Source organism: Microtus oregoni, unplaced genomic scaffold, assembly GCF_018167655.1.
Source record: "Microtus oregoni isolate MIOR12 unplaced genomic scaffold, Mior012 000010F_ref0000083, whole genome shotgun sequence".
Lineage (NCBI taxonomy): Eukaryota > Metazoa > Chordata > Mammalia > Rodentia > Cricetidae > Microtus > Microtus oregoni.
Genome location: NW_024543069.1, coordinates 16883628 through 16905417, shown reverse-complemented (window position 1 = coordinate 16905417; position 21790 = coordinate 16883628). Strand labels below are relative to the sequence as shown.

At 42.2% G+C, this 21790-nt stretch overlaps 1 protein-coding gene across 1 annotated transcript in view; it reads left to right on the top strand.

Annotated features, from left to right (window-relative positions):
- Arhgef26 (Rho guanine nucleotide exchange factor 26) overlaps positions 1-21790 on the top strand; it is a 107791-nt gene that overhangs the window by 56217 nt on the left and 29784 nt on the right. Inside the window, exons 6-10 of the mRNA XM_041659226.1 lie at positions 4801-4953; positions 8542-8671; positions 11612-11686; positions 13977-14066; positions 17586-17740. Coding sequence (XP_041515160.1) covers positions 4801-4953; positions 8542-8671; positions 11612-11686; positions 13977-14066; positions 17586-17740 — 603 coding nt within the window. The remainder of the gene's footprint in view (positions 1-4800; positions 4954-8541; positions 8672-11611; positions 11687-13976; positions 14067-17585; positions 17741-21790) is intronic.

The following is a 21790-nucleotide window of genomic DNA, read 5'->3' as shown; positions in this document are numbered from 1 at the left end:
TCTTATGCTATAAGCCAAGCCAGTTTCTTTATTCATTAACTGGTAAAAGCAACACATAGACAGAAGGACCTCTCACACCATTTTTTGCATAATAGACTTAGTCAACAACTGTCCTTGCAAAGTAACCATTCTTTTTAGTCTCAGCTGTTGCTCTTCTTCCTGGATGTGTGTATTCAGGGCTGGCCAGTACCATCAGGTAGGCGAGATGAGCCTTCACAGGAGAGTAAAGGAGGCAGATTTTTGCAGTGAATACAGAAGGCCTCTGTCTCTGGGTTCAGACTAAGATCAGGTGCTCAGAATTCTTACTCACGCTCTGTTAGTCTTGGTTTGCTTATCTTTAAAATAAGTACCATAGGTGTAAGTATGGAAGGCGTGAAGAACTGAAGGGTTTATTTCCTGACATCCACCAGAGCCTGCTTTCCTGTGCTAGACACTAGAGGATATTCTGAAAAGCAAACTTTAGGTCTGTGTTACGGGATCTCTTACCTTCTCTGTATGGCTGGCCTTACTGTGCCGTCTTGTCAAGGGCTGTCATCTGCTGTGCTGGCTTCATTACCAATTAACTTCTGCTTTCATTTTTCTTTAGAACTTTGTATATGAGCTCTGTATCTATATCACTGCTCCTGTTTTCCTCCCCAACTCATCTTGAATCCCCCCATCTATTGTCTTCTTGAATAGTTGCTGTGTGTGTACATGTGTGCTTGGTGTGTGTGTGTGTGTGTGTGTGTGTGCGTATGTGTATCACAAAAGTACTCCCACCTCCATTTAGTATTGTATCCAGTACATATGTCCATTATTAGTCAGTTTGGATTGAGCCTCACCGATGTGGGTGTGCCTCAACACACACACACACACACACACACACACACACACACACACACACTTTTAGAATTAAGCTTATAAGACGTATGTAGCCCTATGGATCTTTCAAACATCCTTTGTAATTTTCCTTGTATTACCTTTCCCCCTTCCTCACATATTAAAGCCCTCTGTTTTCCTCTTATCTCATCCATGTTCATAGGCCTGCCTCCTATTGTTTCTCTTTCGAGAGCTCACTCTGTCCTAACCATGTTCCCCAACCACTATCACAGTCCCCGTTTGCCTGACTTTTTTGGGTGTTTCATTTATTATACTCAAATCTAAGGATTTGGAGCTGGGATCCACAAATAAGAGAGGGCATATGGTGTTTCGTCTTTCTGGGTTTGGGTTACCTCACTCGGTATAATAATTTTCAGTTCCACCTATTTACCTGCAGAGTTCATGATCTCATTAAGATGTCTATTGGTCAGTAGTGGGTTGCAGGCCACTGCTAGGCCTCATTCATAGTCAATCTTACCTATTCGATAAGGGCAAAAGGAGCTAAAGTAAGCACAGGCGTTGTGCATCCAAGGAACTACTTTACCCTTGAATTTGTTTCCTGCTCAGTGTAGTGCCCTATAGAAGGACACAACCTGGGAAGAGTGAAGAAAATCTGGTCCCGGAGTTCTGGGAAATGTTGAGGGATGGATTATGCACCAGGAGTATGTTTTGCATTGGGCTTTCTTCACACGGATTCTTTAATTGAGTCCATGGGAACTCCTACCCACTGCAACCCAACTGTTGGCTGAGGTACTGCAGCTGGCTGCTGTCTTTGAAAGCACTGGAGGAATCTGGCAGAGTGAAGAGCTCTGGTGATGCTGTGCTAAGAGCCACATGGGCAGGCGAGATAGGTTTGTGGTCAGGGAGGTGTTTGGTGGAGATCCCTTTGACCCCCTGGTGACCTCTGTGGTGTAGACTGTCAGTGCTGTTAGTGTTGTTGTTGGTGATGGGGTGGTTCTACCGCTTGGTTAGTTGTAAAACAGTCTGGCTGGTGGTGCTTGTAAGGCGGGAAGAATATGGTATTGTGGCAGAAGGAAGAAACTTCATGAGCCAAAGTCCAAATTTCCATTTCAGAGCTGTCTGCCAGATTGCTTCTTGAACCTGATCCCGTTTCCTTCAGAACTTCAGTGTTTTCTCTTTGGCTCCATATTTGGTTTGAATCACCAGCCTTCCTGGTTACTGAGATGGCAACTCCTTCTCCAGAAATATATTGGTCTTCTTGCCGCTCAGCTTGATTAGCAGAGTATGCAAATTTTCCAAATAACCAGCAGGTCTTCTAATATCGAAAGCCTTAAAATGTGTTCTTATTATGCTAATTCGACAACAAAGGGAATATAGCTTGGCTTATATTGTATTAAAGTAAGTATTAAAGTAAGTCACATGAACAGATATTTTATTAGCACCTTGTTTTTAATTCTGCATTTCGGCAAACTTTCTCAAGTAATAAATGAGATTTCCTTTTTCACTAGGGAAGGCAAAGGTACCGTTTTTTGCTTAGTGGTTGCATTCTTCAGGCTGTTGACGATTGCATAAGGCAAAAAGCTCTGAAGGTTATTCACCTGTTAGATATTTATATACTGGGTTTGCACTGTGATTACTTATAGTAACTTCTTTTATCAGTTTTCCTGGAATATTTTCTTGCAACAGTTGGATTCAAATAAATCACACGTATTTGCATTTATGTCAAATCAGCTAAAAATGCACCAGTCCTGGCTCTGCTTTGCCTAGAATTCCAGTTCCTTCGATTTCTCACAGATGTGTGTTTTCAGCTGTCCCCTAGAAATCACCCTGGAGAAATGAATAGCTTCCTCGCTGCTTCTCCTTCCTTCTGAAGCCCGTCTCCACTCAGGGTTTAATGAGCCACCTGCTCTGCATGCGGCACCCTCTCTCAGAAACCTTAGCATCTTCCTGGAGCTTCTCAATTCTATTCGTTTTTCCTCCAAATTGTTGCCCAATCTGTGCTCCTTCTCTGTATTGTCTTGAGTCCACCTTCCTGGCCTGCTGCTGGCCATCTGTCTTGTCCCTTCTCTCTGTCCCACTTCTGACTATGATTGATGACTTTCAGGTTCCCGTCCCTAGTCCTTCTTGGGGTCACACACAGCCAAACCTTTGCAGTGCACCTCTCATCTGCTCCGCAGGCGTCTCTGTCTGCCTATTTATTCTGTGGTTTGCATTTCAGCCCCATAAACTCCCCATTTCCTGAATGGAGACTGTAGCCACATGGCTCTCTCTCCTCTACTTCCACTGTATTATCCTCTTTTCAGGGATGACTAAGCAACTCAAAGCCTTCTCACCTACAGTGATTTCACCTTTGGAGTTTTTTCTGGGTTTCCTGGTTATCAGGCCCTCTGCCATACGAAGCTACTCAGTCAGGGGTTCCTTCAAACTTCCTCCCTTTCTTGGCGGCTGGCTTGCTAGAGCAGCCCACGGAATGCATGAACGCATTTTTATAGCTCATTAAGAAGGAAGGAACTTCAGGGAGAACCAATTGAAGAGATACTTAGTGTTGGAGATGGGGCAGGTGACACAGAGCCTCCCGTCCTCTCTAGGCTGGCCACCCACCCAGCACCGCAGTGCATCCAGCCCTCTCTGAAGCCTGTTGTTAAGGGTCTTTGTAAAGGTGGTACCGGATAGGCATTATAGGCCACAGGCACTTGGGAAATGAGCCTGAAGTTCAGCTTCCTTCCTGCCTTGGATATAAGGAGAAGCGCCTGAGAATTCCATCTTTATAAAAATGGTTTGGTTTTTCTAGTTGTCAGCCTAGGATGCAGGCTGACAATTCCTGAACCTACCTAGGCTTCCCCAACCTCCAAGTACCTCCCCGGCATCATATGAAAGACATGTGTTGGCATGAAGATGCCAAGAGTTTTAAGAGTTGTGTTCAAAAATCTAGGAATGAAAACGAAGCCTTTATTTTTTCTAATCCTACCGTGACTCTGCTTTATTGTAATTGCCCCCATGTTTCCCATCAGCCACTACTGTGAGTGTTGAAGGGGGAAGGGTCATTTTTCCTCAGCTTTCATTCAGTGACTTAATTTTCCCTGGCGAATAACCCAGATTCTTCCGTGCTGGTTCTTGGTAGTACATGGTCCTGTCTTGGTGGATACTCTCTTACTACTGAATTCCAGTCTCCCTGGTTATATACGCAAAGAGTTGAAAGCAGAGATTCAAATAGATAGTTAGATGAGACTATTCAGTCACAGTAGCCAAAAGAACCATTAACAGTGATTGTATAACCAGTGGTTATACTCGTGTGTGTAATGACTAAATCAGGCAACCCTAAATTACTCTTCCATCTGCCTCCCAGACAAGATCTGATTACTCTGAATTGCAGCCTGAATAAGTTGTGAACATATTAAATACTGTGCATATTAACGTATTTAAAATAAAATTTTTATTTTGCAAGGGCATGTGAGATTCATTTTGTCATCGTTCACTTGGGTGTGTGTTTGCATTTTCTCCTCTTGTCTGGTTTGGGGACAGGGCCTCACTGTGTTTCAGTGGTTGACCAGTACTCTTGATTTTCCTGCCCCTACCTGCCCAGTGCTGGGATTACAAAGATGTGTCCCACATTCTCCAGTAAGTGGCAAGACAATCTGTAAGCAAGGCCCTCCCTCCTCCATCAGGGAGAGCTCTTAAGATATAGGAAAACCTCTTTATTTTTAAAATGCCCCCCAAAGCAGAGAAATATACAGGATTATCAATGTTTAAAGATCGAAATTTAAAGCAATAATTTATATACAATATATATGATTATACGGTAGATTTATATTCAGATAAAATTTTCAATGCTTTTTCTTTGTGGGGGAATTGTTTTATTTTTTGAAATTTGCTTAAAAATTTTAAACTGTGTATTGTTATTACTTTTAAACCCTCCATGGAGATAATTGTTATTTCTAAAAGTTTAAAGAAGTGTAAATACTTTTCCTTTTTCTTTCCCAGATTCTTTACAGAGTTAGAAGCAAGACATCAGAATAACATCTTCATAGACGATATAAGTGACATCGTAGAAAAGCACACGGCGTCCACATTTGACCCCTATGTGAAATACTGCACCAATGAAGTCTACCAACAGAGGACCCTACAGAAGTTGCTGTAAGCAGGGTTGAAGGCTCGGGTCTTGATCGTCTAACCTACTCAGAGCTCACTGATAGAGATGAATTAATCATAGACATGAGAGTCCTAGGAGACTGTTTCCTTCTTGAGCGATGTGTAAGAGGGTTACTTTTCGAGTGAGGATGTGGTGGAGAATTTTCTCCCTAAAGTACGCTGAAGTCATGCCCCCCTCCCCCTTGCACATCCCTTCCGTTGTCCAGAGACTTGACTCATCATCACCCAACCTCCCACTTTTCTAAACAAGTAACTGGCCATTAAGTGGTTTGCCAGAAGGCATAAGGGGGTTTTTAAGTGGACCAGGGCGAGTCCCTAGGATCCAGGGTTTTCCTTACTATTCTAACCTCTGTAAACTGTTTACCAGACTTGCAGGATCCCTCTTCTCCCTCCCTGGGTCGATAGCACTGAGCTGCTTGCTGTGGGAGGGTTTAAAAGAACTGAAGAAAAAGAGGAGCATGGAGATCTTAATTCTGCCACCATAAGGAGCCAAGCATTCTCTTTCTCGCCACACTTCTTTCCTTTTTAGATTATTGAGAGTTTGGATCTGAGGTAGAGGAGAATCAACAATTGTTAAGTGTTCTCTGTATACTGCTTTGTTATTTTAGAGGCCCCAATGATCATAAGTAGCTGTTTTATACTGTCATTGTCCACCATAAACCCAGTTTAGGACTTCCTGGCTATTGTTATTCTCATTCTTTCCTAAGAGTAGTGACATTTATGGCGCCTCTCGCCACCCCAGGCGAGGTGTGAGATCTTTGAAGAGTCTAAGGGGACAGTGACAATGTGTCAGGAGAATGAGGGCCTAGAGACGGAAACATCAAGATTAACATACGGAAAAAGAACTAGTTGGGAGTGGGAGCCTGTTAACTTTCCCCACCTGGGTTTCGGTGACAATCATCACGGGTGAGAACAACTCTTCTGATACAAACTTGAGAGCAGCTGCTGTTTGCATGAATGGCCTACAAAGGAATCACGCCCCTGGAGGCTCAACACTTTCCCTGCTCAGGGCTCCCACCTTTGGGAGATCTCCCCTTTCTTAATAAGCTATTCATATTTCTGTTTATAAACATATGCCCCCACCCCCACCCTCCCCAAACTCAGCTCCTTGGCTTAGCACTTCTAAGCCTGCTTACCCAGACTCTGTGGGCCTACCTTTTTGCCACTCAACTCCTTGTCAACAGCCATTGCCAAAGGTGTAACTTTCTGCCTTCCTCTTCCACATCTCTGTCCTCCGAGCACCTGCTGAGATCTCCACTTGCCTAAACCTGGGATCTTTCTCTCAAACTAACAATTGCCTATGAACTTCCTTCCAAGTATTTTTTAAAATTCTTTTATTAGTGAAGACTAATAACCGGAAGGAGACCTCATTTTTCCTGGTAACATTGATCGTTCCCAAATTTGGTAAGGAGGGCAGATAATGCTGTCTTCCTGTCACCTCCCCAGTCATGCTACATGGGTAGGATGGAAACCCCAGCCAGTGTGGTGATTAGGTTTTCCATGTAGAGAGGGGCTCACTTGTACTTTGGGGATTTCAAAGCCTGGTAAGTCTGTTGTGGTGGCTTCTCAGGGATGCAGGGTATTTAACCTAATACCTGGCTTCCACCCACTTGATTCCAGAAATGTCTCCAGATTTGCATGCCCTTCATTTTCCTTTACCCAACACAGGGCTAGGGCTTTGTACCTGAACATATATGTTCATTCTTGGAAGCAAAGCCCTGAATTAGGGTGGACATTGCTTTTTATTTTGTTTTGCAGGACTATATATATATATAATTAGTTACAGCATCTGTATTCTATGATTCTCAAAAATAGATTTTTCTAGATTACCTTAATCAAACCATCATGAGAGGTTTCCCATGGAAATTAGTGTTTGTATCTTTAGGGGAATTCAAGGTTGATGCAGTAACTTTCTACTTCTGCATGTTAGAAACCTCAGAAGTCTTCAAAACCCAGCCAACCAAGATTCCCTAGTCCACCCCAGATGCCTTAATCAGAACCCTTTGGGCGTGGGAGGAGCCTGGATCCTGTGTGAGATATAGGTGCAACCTACGTGAAGTTTGTTTTTAATTTCCTAGAAATCTTTTGAAAACTATTGAGGAAAGGATACTTAAAAATTCCCAGTGTGAGAAAATAAAAATAAGACAGCTCTGTGTAATTTCTCTTAATTTGCTATTTCAGGTCTTTCACAGTTTATTTTTAGTAGCCTTGAACCACATCATCTGATGAATTTCAAGTCACTTTTTTTTATATATATATAAAATGGTCCTGACAGGCACTGCCTTCCTCTCTAGTTCTGGAGTCCGGTGGCTGGTTCTGCAGCCTTCCTTTCCCATGGGAAGAGGGCTGTGGATGCTGCAGACCACCACAGGAGCAGGGGAGGAAGGTGGGACCAAGGATGAGAAAATTCAGTTTGATTTCTTCCTGTTGTTTTTGCTAAGTGCAAGTTAAAGTTTTGTGAGTGCCATTCTCTTGGAATCTCCACCTCATCCTCCTTCAAGGTTCTACAGACAGCTCCACGGAGATTCTGTATGGAGTATCTGGCAACACTACATGGATATATGCCAGTATCATGGCCGTTTTCAACTCAGTGGGAGAGGAAGAGAAATATTCTGGTTTATGTGGCCCAAGGGTTTCCTGGCTAGACGTGTCTGTAATCCAAGGAAGGACCCAGAAGGGTTGCACGCTGGAGGTTAGCCTGAAGAGCATCACCCTCCAAAAATTTTCTACAATCCCCAAACAATGAAGTGAACGCAAACCAAAAAGAGTTTCCTTTGTTAGAAAGATGATCTTTGGAACGGTCAAATGTCCCTTGAAAATCTTGCCTAAGTGATATTTGTTGGGGATCTCCAGCTAGGGGACCTATTCCAAACTCTGGTCTCACTCCTTTCATTCCAAATACAGCCTCTGAGTCAGCCTGTCAAAAATCAGCCCCTCCTTGGTGCTGCTCAAGGCCACGCCTACAGGCTACATAAGACCTGGCGGCCATCTTTGCCCTGGGATTCCTCCTCTGCCTTCCCAAAAGTCTCCCAGGAGTTGCATTTTTTTTTTTTTGCTTAGATTAAACTTGGATTAACTAATTTGATTTGATCTTACTTATTATATCTGTGGCAGCATTACTTCCAAGGGATTTAAGCTTCTTAATATTTCTTTCTTGGCTCTGCCCAGGGCCAAAACAGTGGTTTGAAGCTTGATTATTGTGTTGATGGGGTGTATTTTGTACGTGATCAAGTATGAGATCTGATCTTTTCATGCTAACTCATGATTGACATATCCTCCATTACAATCCTGTGTCTTCTTGTTAATACCCCAATTTTACAAAGATCTAATTCATATGTTTATTTTATTATTAATATTATTATTGAGTACCGTGTCTTATTTTTAGCATTAAATAGAAAAGGTAGAAAAGCCACCTGTCTTTACCAGGATGTTATAGTTTATTTTAAGCTTATATATAAGAATCATTGGTAATGTGAGAATTGACCTCAGAATTTGGTAATATGTTTTTATTTGCTTTTGAGCTTGCAAAGGAAACATTTCGAAGTTTTTTTTTTCTGCTTTGTCTCCCCACAGAGCCACCAACCCCTCTTTTAAGGAAGTACTGTCACGAATTGAGTCGCATGAAGACTGCAGGAACTTACCCATGATCTCTTTCCTCATTCTCCCCATGCAGAGGGTGACTCGCCTTCCCCTGCTGATGGATGTAAGGCAGGATTTGATGGTTTTGTCCTCTGGATATTCGCTGCTACAAATTTTAGTGACTAATTCACTTTATTCTGATTAAATTGATGCATGTCTCTTTTATAAAACCCCTTCATTGAGAAGATGCTATTCAGTTGGAAAGTCTATCTATGTTTGAGATCACTGGAATTTATCATTAATTTAGACTTGTGTGGTTAATTTGGTGAAACCTGCTTACATTACCCTCTTTTTTTGGAATGGGAATGACATTAGCTTTTTGAGGTCAAGAGACTTGGATTCCATTTCTGCCTGAACCACGAAGCATGAGACCTTGGACTAGTCACTTTGTTTTCAGGCCCTTGCATCTTGAACATTCCAAGATGCTTTGGGCCCAGTTTCTCCTGGCATGATAAGGTGTGAGCTAGTTTCTACCATGCATTGTGTAAAGTGGGTAAAAAGCCCAACATCCTTTGGGTATTAGGTAATAGTCCTAGAGGAAGAAGCCTTTGACTTTGAATAATGGCAAGGCCTGCTGAGGGAAGGGGGAGGAGACCATCTGGCCTGTGATAGGACCTGCTTAGCCCATGGGCAAATAGTGTCTTTTGATCTAATTAGGACAGTTTGTCACAGATGTACTTTAAATTGGGTCATTATATTGGCTTGGTATCAGTTTTTAGGTATTTGATTTTACAGACCAACACAGGGGGTGAAAATTTATCAGAGATACATAGTTGAGTAAAATTGCAAGTATAGATGCTATTGTCCATATTCCACCATAAGATGCTGAGATCCTCTCAAGCAGAAGTGAGGTGTGCAGTGCAGTGATTGTCACCTTCTCACTCTGCCACAGCGGTGTGGCGGCTTTATCAGTTCTTTCAGAACTCTGATTCATAAGCCCTTCCTTTGTCCTCTCCAAGTCAGTTCAGTTTACTGTGTCTGCTCCTGTAGTTTAGGAAACTGGTTTTCCTGCACGCACATAGTCACAGCTGCATACCAGTCTGAGAAACGCATGGCTCACAGTGCCGGTGCTGTGTAGGGTCAGTGAACGTAACTAGGAGTATCTACTCATACAACCTCAGCTTCCCCAGGAGAAATCACCTTGTAAGTCTTATATGGAGTTTGTCATTGGCCCACTGTCTAATGTGGAGTTTTAAAACACTGAATATTTTTTAGATCAGTATTTATCCTATCTAAAGATAGGATGCATTAATTAATAATCAACCGAAACCAAATTTTTTTTTTTTTTTGGTTTTTCGAGACAGGGTTTCTCTGTGGTTTTGGAGCCTGTCCTGGAACTAGCTCTTGTAGACCAGGCTGGTCTCGAACTCACAGAGATCCGCCTGCCTCTGCCTCCCGAGTGCTGGGATTAAAGGCGTGCACCACCACCGCCCTGCCCCCGAAACCAAATTTGGAGACCAGAATGGTATTCCTATTTCTATCACCCGAACTGCACAATGTTGGATATTTATGGCATGGTTACATAGTAGGCTTTTTATTCTGTTCTGTCATAATCCTGTTTGAGATTATGAGATTATTAATGTATGCACATAATTTTATGTACATTTTTATCATATAGATTGCAGGGAAGGATGTTTGCCCTCATGGAAATAACCCAATATTTTCCATATTGCTTTTATATCCATTAAAGGGGACAGAATTGATTGTGGGACCATGAGCAGAGTTTTCGAAGTACAACAGAACAGAATATGGAGTATTTGATATATACATGACTACTTATAGTGTTGATAACTATTATTTCTAAAAACCTTGCCTAATTTACGTGCACATCGGAACCGCTTGTAGTATAAATGCGTTCTTCAGGTCACACTTTTGAAAGGAAGAATCATTACTGTGAGCCCACATATGATGCGCTCTGCGCTTCTCTCATGTAGCAGTTCCACTGCCGGACTTCCAGATTTACAGACTGCGTTCATTGGTCGTTACAACACGGGGGCCTGCTAGTTATTAGCCACATTCTGCCCTCCCTAGTCCTCATCTGTTTCCCACATGTGAGAACCCAGGCGGCTTCAAAAACTGCCTCTTAAACTTCATTCATTAGGAAATTGACTTAAATTTGTCAAAGTGGTTGGACATTTTAAAACAATTCCATCGGTTCCCTGAGCTTTCAAAGTTATATGTACAAGCCGAGTGTTCCTTACTGAGAATGCTTGCAGAAAGATGTGTTTTACAGTTTGAATAATTTTGGAATATTTTCATTTGTATGAGGAGGTGTCATGGGAAAGGGGCCCAAGACTAAACATGGAATTCATTTGTGTCTCAAGCACGCCTTGTATGCATATTCTAAAGGCAGTTATATGCATCTATTCACTGTGTGCATGAAACAGTTTCTGGTGTGGAGTTCTCCATTTGTGGTGTTCTGACAGTCAAAAAGGTCTGCCTTTTTAAAGATTCAGGATTTCAGTTTTTCATATTTAATGCATCTGTATTTCAGCTTATCTTTAGCTGGTCATTAGAACTGGGACACGTTTTTTGGGGGTGGGGGGAAATGACCATACTCCAGGCACTCAGCTAAGATGTGTAGATCACTTACCTCCTGGAACAGGGCATGGGCGAGGCTGGGTTGGATCCCTGCACAAGGAACAAAAGGCAAAGCAATAGCCTGTGTTGTGTCTGGCTTTGCTACAATTTTACGGAGGAGGACAATGATGCTTATCTAGGGCCAGTGACATGCCCACAGTTAAATAGCTATCATAATGCAGGTCTGAGATTTGCTAGCCAACCTACTGACCTCTGCCGTCTTCTTTCTTAAATAGCTGGATTTATTCAGGCTTTATGTATTTAAAGAATATTTTCTAATTCTGCTAGTTGTGTTTTAATATCTTTACCCCTAATATCATGTCCAGAAAGAGTGGTTTGTGTAAATAAGAGGAAATGGCTGAGTAGTAATTTATTTGGCTTCATATGACAAATCAATTGGTTTTGCTTCTTTTCCTTCTTTTAGACTATATGTCAAAAAACACCTAAGGACTCTCCAAAGTATGAAATCTGCAAAAGGGCCTTGAAGGAAGTGAGCAAGGTAACTGCTTACCACGATAACAGTAAACCCCATGTAGAGAGCTTCGAAGAGTCCAGCAGACCTGTCCTTGCTATGAGCACTGAAATTTCTGCAGCCATATTCAAATAAATTGGAATGTTGACTGTTTCAGACAGGTTTTGTGTTATGTGCCCATCCATAGCTCATTTGTCTGGTATGTTAATAGCTGTTTGTTGATTCTTACCTTCATCAAATATTTATTGACTGTAAACCACTATACCAGGACTAATGCTGGTCTCTGAATATTTGGTGACAAGGCAGGTGTGTTTATTGCATTCAAGGTATGTGCAGAATAAAGAGAAAGACATACATGAACTAGAATTACACTCAAGGGTGATGAGTGATGTGGGAGGCAAGTACAAAGTGATTTCAGCTGAGATCTACAGCAAGAATATCTGTGAGCCAGGGGGTAGAAGGTGGAAGGAGTGTCTTGGGTGTCTGGAGACCCAAATCCAGGTGTTGAAGGGTTTGAAGAACTCACTGAGAGAGGGGAGGAGAGGGAGGAAGGGAAGGAGGGAATCAAGGAAGGAGGGAGGAAGGAAGGGAGAGAGAAAAGGAGGGAGGACTTGCAAGGAGCTTGTTAAAAATGTTAGAGAGTTGGAGGCTATAGTCTAAGATGATGATAAAGCTATGAATTCATGTAAGAAGATGGAAAGAAATTTTTTGTGTGTATGTGAATGTGTATGTATAGTAGACTTGGAATTGGTGATCACTTTGGAGGACAGGCATCAAAGAGATATAATCCTTGATTATAGACAACTGGGTCATTTTCTCTTTATTACTATGAAAAGATAAATTCCATTTTGGATATATAATGTAGATTCTATAAAATTTGTATTTTGGATCAGAGCTCAGAGGAGAGAATCAAATTGGAGACCTGGGTTCAGGAACCATCAGCATGGATGATAGTTCGAGGTTGGAGTGTGAAGGGTTTTACCCACGATGAGGATACAGGATAGTAAGTGCAGCAGCCCATGGTGAAAACCCCAAGGAATACCAATTTTTAGTCTTATGTGGAAGAAAGTAACCAGCATAGGAGACAAAAAACAAATAAGACATGCCAGAGTAAAGGAAAACAGAACAGATTTTAGCATTGCAAAAATGGCTAAATAGCTCATGGGTGCGCCTGAGAAAGAGGCAAGAATTACTTAGCTGTTTACAGGGTTCATCCACAGGTAAATGACACAGAAACCGCATTGAAATATGTTGAGCAATGAGTTGGGTGTGTATCAGTACGATAGCTGTCCCTGGTGGCTGACTGCTTCAGGAATCAGGCCTGGAGTAGAGAGAGAGAAAGAATTGTGACTGAAAGGGAAGTGATGTTTAAAGACAGAAAGCTGTGTGCTTGTTGCTGCTAGGCACGTGGTAGCTGAGAAAGCTGAAAAAAGTATAGTCACCCCCCCCCCCCCCCGTGAGTAGCATATGAACAGGATTTAGATGAATGGACACTGAGCGTGCCAGAAACTTCCAGTTATCTCGTGTTGCTTACTTCCTGCACAAATGGGAAAAAGATCTTCATTCTACTTTATTATAAAATACTATTTCTTTTTATCAGCTTTAAGTACACTCATTATTTTACTTATCTTTGAAAGCCATTTTACAAAGTTTAGGGTTAGTCCAGTGACCCAAATATTTACTAAGTATTCATCAATGGCCCATGAATCCATTTCTTTGCAGATAATGCACTATTTCTAATTGAGCAGAGTGTCTCTTAGCTGGATGCTCTTGAAGAATTGCTGAGACTTCCCTCCTCCAGCATCTCTTTGTGGTCTCATGCTTTACATAACACTGTGCTTAGATTTTGCCTTTGAACTTGGTAGTCTGCTTCCTGCTGCTCTGGTCTGGAAGAGAGGAGGCATCGTAGCTTGTGGTAGAATGGGGTTCTCTTAGGTAAAGGCAAAGCTAGGCAGAGGATGGGAGCAGAATTGATAGAGACCTAGAGTGTGGGGCGAAACCTTGTCTGGAGGTTGTGGAGCCACAGAGGATACCACTCTAAAAAAAACTTCAGAGCCCTTTACACAACCCCCACCCCTATTGTTAACTCCTGGTTACCCGCCCCACAGCTGAGCACCATGTCCCAACCGGGTGGCACAATGAGTTCTATAATGAGCAGAAATGGGTTCTTGGAACTTCTAGAGAGTAGATGATTTTTAGGGAGAGATCTGAGATTGAAAATGAGGTTTCTTGGAGGGGAGAAAGGACCATACAAAGTAAAAGAAAGTAAGTCAAATTTATCTTTGTATTTCTTAACCCTCCTATGCTGTGTTCCCAGTTGGTTCGACTGTGCAACGAGGGAGCGCGGAAGATGGAGAGGACAGAGATGATGTACACGATTAACTCCCAGCTGGAATTTAAAATCAAGGTAGCCTTCCGTCTACGTTTATCATATCATTGCTGCTTAAATCTCATGTAAGCAGAGAAGGTTGCAATTAGCGTTTCTAAGAAGGATTGTCCATTGAAAAGACAGAGGACTCCCCAGATGCCTAGGGTAGTTTCCAGGCTTCTCTCCAAGCCATGACGGGTATGACCTTCCTCAGAAAAACCACTGGACAGTTAAAATAGTTGATAAAGGAGAGTCCTCAAGTGTTGTCATTAGGTTCTGCCATCTAATGGTGTCCCCTGGATGGACTAGGGTGTTCTAAGCCAAGTGAGACTACGACTTCGTTTTTGCAGAAGAGAGAGTTATTGGACCATTTTTTTTAAAGCGTGTTTTCTCATGTAGCTCTTTTCTACATCCGTGCCGCTTCTGCTACCTGTCTGACACTGCTCGTGAACAGAATGATCAGAATGCCCAGACCAGCAGAAAGTGGCAGTTAATGGCAAACCTGGGTCATGGCTCATTCTTTGTTGGAGTTTGTAATGGATAAGCTTCTGAGTGTGATTTGGTTTTTGTTATACAACACAGAAATTTAAACAGGCAATTTAAAGTGACCCTATTTTTTTCCTAGCCAAACTTTCTGACTTAGTAGTGTCCTGGTGATCAGCATGTCATGGTATTCTGCAGAAGCCACATTCTCTGCCCCAGTACAGAGTTTGTGAACCACTGATACGGAACAACTACAGCCTCTTATTGTGTAAGCAGGAAAACAAAACCCAGAGATCAACTGTCAACAGTCACTCATCTAGTGATGCTAAACATCAAGATCAATGTGAAATCAGGCTACGGACCCTGGCGTTCTGACTGATGGGTGGTGTAAACTTTTCCCTTGTAATACCCTGACTACAGTCATCTGAATGCAGATTCTTAAATCCAAAAACAGATTATTGACTAATTCAGACCACTTAGAAATGTCATTTGGTACAACTTGTAGCCTTTAAGTTGGATAATAAGATATATCTTATTATTTTGGTGGTAATAATACACATTTGTATTCGGTTCATTGTAAAGTTGAGAAAATTAGAAGTTCAAAGAAGTTGTAGTGATTTGCCCCAGAAGTATGGACACAACCAGGTGTGCTTGGTTAAGATAACATTAATGGTGTAATGAAGGTCTCTTAACACATAATAAATCTAGAAGTCATAAATAGAAAACCGAAAACAATGCCTAGTTCAATGCCTAGTTCATTAGGTGAAAATGTATAAACCTTTCACTGTACAGGAACAAGAAAGACAGAAACAGAGACAGCGTGCAGAGGGGGAGAAGTAGCTGCAGCCTTGTTCATGCAGTATGCATGCTGTACCTCACATGGAAAGGCAGAGTGTTGAGGAAAGGAGAAGGGGCAGACACTGGAAATGACAAGTTAGAGAGCTACTGCCAGAGCGGGAATGGCAAAGGACGATTAAGGTTTTGAAAAATGGCTTGGTTTCATTCATAAAGAAATTGCTAATGGACATTAGGGCAGCAAGCAATCCAGAAGTGTGAGAAGACAGTTGAGGTTATAGAAACGGCATTTTACAGGCTGCTGCTAGAAAGGATTTTCACAGTCGTAGAACTTGCTGCCATTTTTACAAAGCAAGCTATTGCAAACCAGCAAGTGTTCTTCCAGGAGTCTATTCTGTACTGGGGGATATAAAGATCACATAGTTAGTTTGTTTTAGCAGAGGATCTGAATCAATCCAGATATTTATCATGGAGAGCTATTGCACCAAAATGAAGCAGAACAGACCCACTCAGCTTTAGGGGAAAACAAAGGATGGTTGGGTTCTTAGGTACCTATGAAGGTAATCATGTATATCATTAAATTAAAAAAAAATAGTTGCTTAGAAAAGTACTCTTTCCGAAGAAATTTCTGGAGAGGCAATGAAGGATCTAGCATCTACCATTACCTGTGGAGCCAGGAAGCAGTGTGTGGGACCTGGGTGGGTGAGAGAGATGGGGAAGAGGAGGCTTTTCCCACAATGCTTCGTTCACAACACACTTTGGTTTTCAAAGAAAGCATAGACATTCTGAAAGCTACTCTCAATTTGGGGTGAATAAGTGGAAGTTTGCTATTTCCTAGTGGAATACAAAGACTATAAAAATATCAATGTACTTTAAAACAACACAGCAATGATAAACTCATTACCTAGTTGCTACACAAAGCATTGTCCTAGGGCAGCATATACGGTAGAGCATCGTCATAAGTGTCCTTGGTTCAGACCCAGGACCGACACGCAATGGCGGACAGCCTTGAGCTTCCGACGCTTGTATCAATCAGGACCTAACCTGACGTGTGTGTGTGTGTGTGTGTGTGTGTGTGTGTGTGTGTGTAGCAATTCCTAAGCACACGGGTCAGAGTTTATCTTAAGCAATTCTTTCTCTGCTGACCTTACAGGACTCTGCTGTACCTATTACATAACTGTGTGCTTCCGATTAAGGGGCTGGAAACCCCAGGGCCTCCCTTAGAAGCCAGTTTGCAAAGTTTGGGTTTAGCCATAATCTTTGATCTTCCTTGTTGAGTTTGTATACAGCGGATGAATAACCTTCTTGTAAAAGCCCTTTATAAAGTTGGAAAACTATGAAACCCTTTCTTTGCTTCTTCATTTCCTCCTTAATATCCTCAATTTCCTTCAGCCATTTTTAATCATTCTTCACTTAGCAGGATGTCGTGTGCTGTGCCATGTTACTGTGCCTGTCTGTTTACTATGTATCTAGGAACTGTTGCTTCTTTTATGGATATATGTTCTTAAATTTTTGGCAGTATGCATTTCTAGTAACTTTACTTTTTATTCTTTGGGAAAAGGAAAGAACTCAAAAGGGTACAAATTTTTCTGTGGTTTTGAGAGTTTTCCAGTTGGCTTGTACAAAACTGAATAAAGCAAGGGCAGAATGTAATTCCTTGGGTGCAGCCTTTTGTGTGAGATTGAGGGGTTCCGTAAAAGAACTCGACTGCCTTAGTCGGAAAGTGGAGTAAGGTTTTCAGGGGCGTGTTTACACAGTGGAGACACCGTAAACTTAAAAACAGGTGCTCTCAAGTCTATGGCTGAGCAGATTTCTCTAGACAAAACATAAGTTTTGTGGGTTTTTTTCTTCTTGAAAAATCCTTTTGTAGTTCAGAAAGTGAACATGGACTTTGAGATGTCTCCTGGTAACTATCTACAGATTTCCATTTCCATATGTTTATGTTCAGCTTTGAGCTATCTACAATAACTGATAGATTTTGTCACTATGTTTTTTGAATTTCAAGTGGCTCCTGTTTTCCTTTGAAGTTCAGAGTTAATAGAAGAGTCATAATTTTGTGGCCCAATAACATTTTCTTGGGGTTTCAGTTTTGTATGGACACGCTAGTAAGTTTTCATGTTGAGAAGTAACGGTGTGCTTTCTGGAGAATGTGCCGTATCCAATTGCATTTTGCCACCATCTGCCTATAACATGATGATGCATCTCATCAGATGTACCTTGATTATAATGTCTTATTGGCCTCCACTTGGGTATGGGCACTGAGTTTTTCTCTCTTTATAGCCTTTCCCCCTCGTCTCCTCTTCCCGGTGGTTGGTGAAAAGAGGGGAGTTAATAGCCTACGTGGAAGACACGGTGCTGTTCTCAAAGAGGATGTCCAAACAGCAAGTCTACTTCTTTCTCTTCAACGACGTGCTCATCATCACTAAGAAGAAAAGGTGAGCCGGTCAAGTGTGGCCTGTTAGGGCACCGTCCTCCGAAAGCCTGAGTGGAGGTTGTGTAATTCCTAAGTGTTGAGTCAAAGTCACATCTATCCTTCACTGTCTCCAAGTACAAGTATAGTTAAGACTTGCGTTACTATGAACCTCGTAATTACAGCCATCCTCTACTGAGTTTTACTGGGGACAAGCCAGTGCTCTGCGCATCTGACACCTCCACATTGCTCAGTTCTCCTGCCACGCCAGGCGAGGCTCTGCACTTTATCCCCACAGCATTGTTCATGCTTCTGTTGTCCCAGGGCATTTGGATAAATCAAAATAAATGGTTAAGGACATGCTAGGGGCAACTCTGGTGTGCCTTGTGACTTAATTTAAAAGATGTTATTAATCTAAGAAATGTGCCCATGAATGGCAAGGTGTTGAGCGTGCTTCTTTCCTGGGGAAGTGAAGTATCTCAGTTGATTGGCAAGTGATTTTTCTCCTTCTGCTTTTCTGCTCTTCATTCATGTCCTTCTTTGAGGAGATGACCAGAGGAATTTCATACAAATTTAATATCTTTACAGTATATTTTTTAAAAATCTCAACCAGTTCCCATTCTCAGGATACACACACACACACACACACACACACACACACACACACACACACACTCCTTATCTCTGTCTATTCCCTGGACACATCAAACACATAAACATATATATTCTCTCTCTCTCTCTCTCTCTCTCTCTCTCTCTCTCTCTCTATCTCTCCTCTGCCTTTCTCCAGGGGACATTCTCTGTCACATGTATCAAATGATGACATTACTCACATAAAGCTATATTTCCTATTGGTATAAGATACAGTTTACATCTTAGACTATAGTCTGGAAATAAAAATGGCAAACTTTAGGTCATTTCCATGTATGAAGGAAATGGGATGAACTGTTGGCATGTAATAGAATGGGTAGTTCGGAGAGTAAACTTTCAACAGTAGAAATAGCCTACCTATGAAAATATTCAATAAGTGTCCAAATTTATCATGGGATATTTATTCTACTACTAGTTCTGAGTTGCTGACTTTTTTAACTGATGAATCAAAACAAAACAAAATAGAGACTGAGCTTCTTATTTAATCAGACTGTGATATGAATGGTTCAGGTGTATACTGTCTTGGGAGTTCTGTTGCTGTGAAGAGACACCATGACCACAGCAACTCTTACAAGGGAAAACATATAATTGAGGTGACAGCTTACAGTTCAGAGATGCAGTCCCTTATCATCATGGCAGGGAGCATGCTGGCATCCAGGCAGACATGCTGCCAGAGAAGTAGCTGGGAATCCTACATCTTGCAGGCAACAGGAAGTAGTCTTCATCTCACTGAGTGGTATCTTGAGCATATATGACACTCCAAAGCCTACCCCCACAGTGACACATTCCCTCCAACAAGACCCTACCCATTCCAACAAAGCCACACTTCCTAATGGTGCCACTCCCTGTGAACTTATGGGGGTCATTTTTGTTCAAACTAGCATATATACCCAGGAAAACAGAGCAGGAACTTGGATGCTCTACCCCCAAAAGCAATTCCAAGAGGAAAGGGTTTATTTTATCTTATATTTCCACATAAATGTTCACTACAGAGAGGAGTCAGGGCAGGAACCCTGAGGCAGGAACTGATGAAGAGGCCATGGAGGAGCGCTGTTTACTGGCTAGCCCAAGGCTTACTTATACGACGCAGTACTACCTGCCCCAGAATGACACTGCCCGCTATAAGATGTACCAACCGACATCAATCATTAATCAAGAAAATGTCCCACCAGCTTGCCTGTAGGTCAGTCAGGTAGAGGCTTTTTTTTTAGTTGAGGGTCTCTCTTCCCAGAAACCTAGCAAGCAGAGCATGTTATCTTGACTTTTATAAAGACTTTTTTTTCCCTCAGAGTTGTTGGGATTTTAGACAGTTTTTTTTTTCTAGTTAGCTCAGGCTAACCTGAAGCTCACTGTGTAACCAGATTGGTCTCTGTCAATCATTTCTGCCTTGGCTTCTTTAATACTGGGATTATACTGTGTACCACCGAGCTTGGCTTTCAACACGAAGTACGTTTTAGGGGGTATAATGATGTGTGTCAGACTCTTGATTTCTAACATCTTCCAGCTGTCTCCCCAGGTGGACCCACAGTTTTATCTAATCTTCTGAGTTGAATGATAAAACAAAGGTTCACAAAACCCTGCCAGTTTTAAATATTAGAGTCGTTTTAACTGTTGACTGATAAATTGGTGAGAGTTATCATCTTTAGAGGTCGTTCTAAAACCAGGATAGTGCAGCTTTTATTCTTGAACTTGCACAGAGCTAGACAGTAAATGCAGAATTCGGGCAGATGTTTTCTCGCTCAGCAGCTGATTTTCCTCCTCACAGGTGGCTTTGCCATTACATTTCGTGTTGATACAGCTATGCCAAATTCGTGGGCCCAAGTATGTTATTGAAATTATAATCCGAATGACAGAAAGAGCAAGGCATATTTTCCCAGCGGAAAGGGCACCCCAAGCATCTAATTAACGTTTGCCAAAACTGGCATTTTCTTGCCCTGTCAATAAGTTCGTCGAATGTCTGAAGTCCTCCCAGCTGAGGAGATACCCTTGGAAACTGCTGGTTCACGGACACGAGTCTGCGGGAGAGAGGCTTGCTAAGCAGGCTGGGTGTGAAATGTACAATATGTGCTGCTGTATTTACACAGTAGTGTCAAGGAGGCAACTGCAGATGCTTTGCATGCCAGAGGCAGTGGTGAAGGAGATACAGCTGCTTGGAGTCAGGCAATAATTCAGACCATCTACAAGGCAGAGAGATAAGGGCTCCTTATCTGTGCCAGCTCTCTAGGGCTGATCCAACCACCCACGGACTGACTGAAACTATAAGGTTCCAGCAAGGAGCTTAGCATGGACGCCAGTAGTTTGTTGGCACGGGAAGGCTTTCTTTCTACCTACTGAGACTGGCTCTATGGGGGACCGCTATTTTTTCTCCTCCGTTCCAGACTGCTGCATAGGGCGTACTATACACATTCCTAGCTTGCTGAGTGTGTGGCCTTTCACCATATAGCTGATATTTGCAGAGCAGGACTTGATGGTTTAGCCCCATGGAGTTGTCTTCAAAGATAGTGTTTTTTTTCTTTTTATTTCTTTTTTCACATTTTTTAGATTGGAAGAAAACATAATTTTTTTTTATCCTATCTGGGTTGCTAGTTAGTCATTTTATTAATAGTTTATTCTGCCAAATTTCAAAGGGATACATCTAATCTGACTTCTTTTGATCAGAAAGTGAATTCGTTGTGCTTGAAGCTTGGACGGGAAGCTACCTAGACCTCACTAGATTCTGACCTCAGCAATGTTGATATAGGGCCTGTGCTTCTTTGTTGGGGGGCGGGGAATCCTGTGATGTAGTATTAAACAGAATCTCTGGTCTCTTTCCACTGTTTGCTAATATCACTTCTTCCCATTGTGGTAATAAAACCGTCTCCAGGAAAGTTGCCTAATGCTCCCCCAGGTGGAAGCCTCTTCAGAACACCCAGATTGGCTTTCTCAGTACTGTTGGTACAGGTTGCAGGGGAAGGAGCCGTTTGTTCATCCCGGCCGCCCGGCTAGCTTAGCCCCGAAATAACCATACAGAAATTGTATTAATTAAAACACTGCTTGGCCTATTAGCTCCTACATCTTATTGACTAACTCTTACACCTTTATTTAACCCATTTCTATTAATCTATGTATTGCCATGTGGCAGTGACTTACCAGGTGTAGACGTAAGTCACAAACAATGCCACACCAGTTTGGAATTATGATTAATAGGGTGGTATTTATTTAAAGGGGAAAAAACTTACAGATCACCAGACAACAGTCCTCTGCACAACCAGGAAGGGAGTCTAGTCGCCTTCGGAGCAGGAAGTGAAGAGAGAGAGGAGAGGGAAGTGGCCGCTTTTTTAAAGGGAGAGAGACCACACCCCAATGGGCTGGTATCTCAGCAGCTATAGGCTGGAGGAGCGGAAGGACCTCCCGCAACAACCAGGAAAGATTCAACATGTCTGAT